Genomic DNA, 6,852 nt, shown 5'->3' on the forward strand with positions numbered 1-6,852 from the left:
TTGCAAATGCCAAAATCCATCCTATTTTAAATTCTTCTAATGAAAGATTTAAATTCCCACTGACATGGGTGTGTTATATGGAATAGAGCTTAAAGTATAGCTCCCTTGGTCATTGACAAAACTGTGAACCAAGAGAGAGTGGGCATATCTGTGTACCCTTCTGTGGATGTGTAGGCACGTTAGATCAGAAAGGACTAGTGTACACAGGTAAGGTGTCAGATAAACAAGTAGAAGAACTGGGAGTCACTGTAGCATAGAATGAAAATCTGTCAAATCCTAAAATTACCTCATTGCTTGCCTATGACATGTGTGTTGAAGGTCAGGAGGAACTAAAAGAAAAATGAAGAGGAATGAGAACATTGAGTTCAGAAGAACAGGCAACTGATGAGGGCAAGTTTTACTCAGCAAATAATATATTTGATTATTTTATTTATCATCTATATAGTGCTCATCTACTAGAGGATACAAACATATTGTGACATCTAGAAGGAAAATGTGAAAGGCAATATAAAGCAACTCTATAAGTTATGTCAGAAGACAGTATCCTGTATAATAAAAGGCTAATATGCAAATAGACCAAACTGTGGAACAACCGAACAACCGTTCACTATGTGCTGACCACCGAGGGGGCGGGGGTGTGGAACATGGCGGGTGTTGGCAGCAGGTGGCAGAGCACGGAATATGACAGGCATCAGCCACGGCGGGATGGTGGAGCAGGTGAGCGGGGGCACCAGACAAAGGCAGGGTGCTGGTCGCTGTCATCAGGGCGAGCCTCTGGTGGTTACTGAAAATTCTTTGCTCCTGTGTTCCGTGATCCTGCCCGGCGCTCACACCTGCTGCCAGCACTGGTGCCATCACTGATCACTTGGTGCTGTCAGCAGGGGCGAGCACCAGCTGCCAGCCCTGATTGCCCTTGAGGGCTTCTCCACCTCCCCCTGGTCCTGAGGGGTGATCGGGGCTGTCAGCTGCTGTTCACACCCCCTGACAGCGCCAGCCCTGCTCGCACCAGCTGCTGGCACTGGCCCCAATAGCTCCATGCTGTCAGCAGGTGCGAGTGGGGCCAGCACCGTCAGTGTGTGGGAGCGCAGTCAGCGTGTGGGAGCAGCAGCAGGAGCAGGGCTTCCGGCAGAAAGGGGACTGAGGGCCGCAATGGAAGGGGCCAGGAGGGGACATGGAGGATGGGCCGAGACCCACCCCTGTGCCCACCGCAGCCATGTGGCCCCCAGTTCAAGGTGCACGAATTTGTGCACTGGGCCCCTAGTATAATTATAAAAGGTTAACTCCACATACAGATAACAGAAAGCACTATTGCTATTAGAAGCAGGAAGATATTTAATACAGGGAACCAAGTGCTAACCTAACAAAAGGTGGTGGAAGGCCTAGAGAAGTAGTCTTCACTCTCTTCCACCAAGACTGATTCCCAACTCAACATCCAGAATGGCATTGTTGGGGAAGCTGCTACCTTATACCTCTTTGGGGAAGCCATCCTCAGTCTGTTGGCCTCAAAGCCCTTAATGTATGCTAGATCCCCAAACAGCTAACTCATACACTGCCATCTCTCGCTCCACCTCAGTTGAGACACTTCATTTTGGGTTCCAGCAAGAGAATTCTCTATATGAGGACTATTCTCATAGAGCACAAACCACATGCACAGACACAGACTCAGGACATAGCCTATGGCTGATGTGGATGTGGGGATGGCCTATTAACATGAATCCCACCCAGCTAAGGCATTAAAGGAGAAAGGACAGAGGATGGAAGGGCAGGAAGCAAAGCAAATCATGTATTTCTAATGACTTTTAATAGTCTAGTCAGATCAGATGGCCTTGCAATAGATCAGTTTCTTCAAAGCCTCCTTGACTTCTCGGTTCCTTAGGCAATAAATGAAAGGGTTGAGAGCAGGGGTGACAATGGCATAGAAGATGGAAATTACTTTGTTCAAGTTGAAGGCATGGATAACTCGAGGCCGGGCATACATGAAAATAGTGGCTGAGTAGAAGATGGTGACCACCACCAGGTGCGAGGTACAAGTAGAGAAGGCTTTCTGCTTTCCTGTGGGCATGTGTAGAACAGTGGCCAGAATATATACATAAGACAGGACAGTAATAGAGAGGGGGAGGAGTAAGATGACCAGTGCCAGGACAAAGTCCACCAACTCAGCTATGGACATGTCTGCACAGGAAAGGTTAAGTACTGGAGAGATGTCACAGAAGAAGTGATTGATGACATTGGGGCCACAGAAGCTGAGGTGAGAGATGAAGTAGATCTTCGCCAAGGAAATGCCAAAGCCAATGGCCCAGGAAGCAAGAGTCAGGTGTAAGCAGAGCCTGTGGCTCATGATGGTGGGGTAGTGCAGTGGGCGGCAGATGGCCACATACCGATCATAGGCCATGGCTGCCAGAAGCACACATTCTGTACACATGAGCGCGATGAAAAAGTAAAGTTGTATCATACAGTGAGTGAAGGAGATGCTGTTGCTCACAGACCAAAAACCAAACAGCAACTTGGGTACAGTCACAGAGATGTACCAGGTCTCTAAGAAGGACAGGTTGGCCAGAAAGAAGTACATAGGCTTGTGCAGTGGCCGGTTCTGCTGTACCAACAGGATGATGATCATGTTTTCAGCCACTGTCAAAATATAGGCCACAAGGAACATCAGGAACACTGCTGCACGCATGCCCCAGTTGCCGGGGAACCCCACCAGAATGAACTTGGTGACCCATGTTTGGTTCTTCACTTCCATATTGGAGACACAGGGCTTAGCTCTCCTGAGGGGAAAAATCACTTGGTCAGACACCATGGTCTAGTTAGACCCTTCCATTCTTTGCCTTCTCTGCTAGCAATAATCATAATAGATATTTAGTAAAAATTTAATATAAGCTAGACCATATACTGGGTATATTATGTACATAATGTAATTTAATTCTCACATAGCTTCTTTATGCTATTACTAGAGGCCCAGGGCATGAATTCATGCATGGGTGGGGTCCAGCCAGCCCACCCTGATGGGGGCTAATTGGGCCAGGTTGGCAGCGGGGAGGGGATGCGGGAGGTTGTGTGTAGGGGGGTGATTGGGGCCCCAATCAGGCTGGTTGGCCAACTCAGTGTGTGTCATAGTGATCGGTCGTTCCGATTGTTCTGTTGTTCTGGTTGCTTGGCTTTTATATATAGATACCCATTTTAGTGATGAAGATATGAGTCTTGGAAAAGTAGTTATTAAGTAACTTACCAAGTTCCCACTGGTAGCAGTGTAGGAATCACATTCAAGTCTAAGCTGACACCCCATGTTCTGTCTAATATCCTACATTGTCCTTCACAATCACCCCCAAATTAAACAGTTTCAAACCCGCATGTTCCCATTGCCAATTCCAGAGAATATACCTGGCTTTCCTTGCCCATCATCCACCCAGAGTTCTGGAAGCTCCTCCTTACAACTTGTTTATCCCTCACCTACTATCTCTTTCTTTTGCTCTAAATGCATTGAAATGGACCATATCTCTGTGAGGTACCTGAGAAGGGGAGGTAATAGCCATGCTTTTCAGCCCAGCCAGCATGACTCAGTGGTTGAGCATCGACCTATGAACCTGGAAGTCACAGTTCGATTCCTGGTCAGGGCACATGCCCGGGTTGTGGGCTCAATCACCAGTAGGAGGCATGCAGGAGGCAGCTGATCAATGATTCACTCTCATCATTGATGTTTCTATCTCTCCTTCTTCTCTGAAATCAATAAAAAATACAATTTTTAAAAAAATGAGTCATGCTTTTCAGTGTTAAAAATCTGGACCATGTCTGCTCTTGATTTGCAAAAGTAGGTTTAAATTGTTCATATGGAAAATAATACTATGATTAATAAATAATAATACAAAAATAAACTATGTGTTTCATGTACTTACAACTGTAAACCTATTTTTGCCCTACCCTATGTGACCTTGAAATATGATCCTCTCTGAAACACAATTTACTCTTCTATAAGTGGAAATATTAATATTCACCCAGCGTACATCAATGTGGATCAAAACCTAGATGAAATCTTATATGGACTATAAATAATGATAAGTGTGGAAGGGACTCTTACCTCTCCATAGGTCATTAAAGATGTAGGTCTGGGATAAGAGGGGAGAGAGTAAATGTTATGAGCCAAGTAGAGCAGTGAGCACAAGAAGTATGAGCTTCCTCTTAGGAAGCTTTCAGTCCTTGGGTAGGGGTGAGAGTCCCTGGGTAGAGATTTTATTTTAAATAAGCAAACAAAGATAGAAACAAATAATAAAATGTGAGACATTTTGGGGTTGAAAAACAGACAATGTTACTAGTTGATTAGGAAAGGCCCCTCTGACCAATGAAGAGGGGACATGAAGGCAGGCTCGCGGCCCTTGGAAGAGCTGGGCTGCAGAGGGCAGAAAGAGACTGGGGGAAGGTGAGGGCCAGGGTGTGCATGGCTCCATGGGTCATAGTAAGGGATCTGAACAGTGTTTTCATACAATGAGAAGCAGGTGGAAGATTGATGCTAAATAGGGGCACAGATGATTCATGCTCTGGAAAGACCGCCCTATGGTCGCAGCAGACTTCATGGCAGCAGGAGTGGGAGTCTGAGACTGGTTGGAAGCTAATCAGAGATGACAGTAACCTTGACGACTAGAGCAGATTCAGAGAAGTGGGTGGATTTAAGATATGTTTCAGAAGAGTCTTTAACAGTAATTGATGGATGAACATGGAGTTAAAGGAAAAAGAAATCAAGGAGGAATCTCATATCTGTGCTTATGACATAGATGGGATGCCATTTACTACGATGGGTAAAAGTTGGAATGCTTACAGGCCTATTCCTCATAAGGCCATGGCAAAGGGCAAGACGTTGGTAGGGTTATGGTTTGATTAGTTTTAACATGAAGCCTAAGTAATCAGTGCAGAAAATTATCTAACAATATGTACTGATTATGTACTAGGTGCCAGTAAGTTTGCTAAGTACTTTTCACACAATATCCCATTAAATCCACAAAACACTACTAATGAGGTGCTGTTATTCTAATTTCACAGAAGACACTGTGATTTAGATGAACATTTCTAAGTGAGAGAGTGATGAGTCAGAATCACAGCAAAGCCGAGATCTGTCTGACTGTGGAAGCGTGTGTGTGTGTGTGTGTGTGTGTGTGTGTGTGTGTGTGTGAATGGCATTCTCTTAATTACTAGGCTGCCATGTAGAGATGAGAAATGCCAGATTTGGGATTTGGGATTCGCCACCTCTTTCATACATTTAAAACTTTTGGTTATTTTAGGAAATATTTTGTAAACCTACTGAAATTATACTATAGGCACATGCTATTATAGATAAGCCCAACTTTAATATATTCATATATGACACAGGTACATATTCACTCAGACAAACAAAACAAATGAACCTATAGAAATGCTTTGTAACTGTATCAGAGAAGAGATAATCATTGACTGAGTCTTAAAATATAAATAAGTGAGGGGGCAAGGCATTGAAGGCACATGAATGAGAGAACAAAGGAACAGAGGTATGAAACAGCCTGGCATTGTCAGGAAACATCTCATTATGGCCTAAAGGCTGTGTGAGTGGGAAAAGTATGAATGAATGAAAGAGTGAAAAGGGAGAGAGAGAGAGGGAACACATAGTGTTAAGGGCTACATAATGGAGACTTTTGGATGAAATATTAAGGCATTTAAGAATTATCCTATAGTACATACAATAAGTAACCACTGAATGTTTTTTAGGCAGATTTTAACATCCTCATATTTTGCCCTGGCTTTTGATGTTGGAGATGGATTAGGATGGGTCACAATTACCAAATCAGAGACTAAGAGACTAAGTTGGAAGACACCCCTATAGCAGACACTTAAGGGCACACACAAAGTAGAAAATCACCAGTTACAATGTTTGCTAAAGAAACACATTTAGATATATCTGCTCACAAATTACACAAGTAATTTTGCACTCCTAAAGAAAGCTCAGTAAAATAAATTTCCCTAGTCCTTATCAGCTAAATGGAGAGTACATAGGTATTAATTACTGCATACTAAAAAGAAGAATTGACCATATTAGTTGTCAGTGTATGATTTTACTGTAAAATTTGTGGGCCCTTCCACTGATGATAATATCTACTCCATTACAGTGTACTCAAACTTATTTCCCCCACAGCAGATTTTTACCATTGATCTAGAATCAAATATCTTAGCTTCTCTCCATTCTTATTCCTGCTGTGTATGCACCTTCCCTTAGTCTTGTCCACATTCTACATAAGTAGGTTTCAAATAATTTAAGTTTGAGGAAACATAACCTTCGTCCCTGCTGAGACAACAGCAGTTTTTGCAACCAGAGTCACAAATGATTCACCAGGAAGACACAGCAGCCTGCAGTACAGAAAGTCAGAGGTGTGGGAGGATCTGCTGATTGGGATCAGAATCTTCAGTGCTCATTTCTGATTCAACACCAAGAGATGCCCCCCCAGGGTGGTGGGGAGAGTGTGTTCCCTCAGCTCGATACATACCTGGCTGCACTAGATGTTCAAAAGATGAGATTATCCATCCATTGCTGGGAACCGAGGGTGGTAGTGGGAAGACGTGGCAATGGAATTAACTATTTAGCACTGAAGCACTGCTGTGCCACAGAGCTGCCTGCGCAGTCAGACAGTGACACTCTGGGAGGGGACACTTACCACGGCTCAGCAGCCTCTGCTGGGATAGGACGTGACAAGAAATTCTTCACTGGTTCTAAAGCAGGGAGAAGTAGAAAAGAAAGGTTCAGGTACTGAAGAGATTTGAGGAACCCAGCCTCTAAAGCTGGAAGGACTGAATGGGCACAGGTTACCCAACTGCTTCCACACTGACATCCAGGAC

General features: G+C 44.1%; 1 protein-coding gene across 1 annotated transcript; it reads right to left on the reverse strand.

The window, feature by feature from the left end:
• Positions 1-1,816: 1,816 nt before the first annotated feature.
• Positions 1,817-2,743, reverse strand: LOC118665712 (olfactory receptor 6B1). The gene has a single exon (XM_036327005.1). It carries the CDS (start codon positions 2,741-2,743, stop codon positions 1,817-1,819), a length of 927 nt encoding a protein of 308 aa, XP_036182898.1.
• Between the last annotated feature and the right edge of the window lie 4,109 nt (positions 2,744-6,852).

The sequence above is a fragment of the Myotis myotis genome, unplaced genomic scaffold (genome assembly GCF_014108235.1).
Source record: "Myotis myotis isolate mMyoMyo1 unplaced genomic scaffold, mMyoMyo1.p scaffold_m19_p_11, whole genome shotgun sequence".
Taxonomy (NCBI): Eukaryota; Metazoa; Chordata; class Mammalia; order Chiroptera; family Vespertilionidae; genus Myotis; species Myotis myotis.

Coding starts and splice junctions, on each gene's coding strand:
- LOC118665712 (XM_036327005.1), bottom strand. CDS start 2,743: ATGGAAGTGAAGAACCAAACATGGGTCACCAAGTTCATTCTGGTGGGG.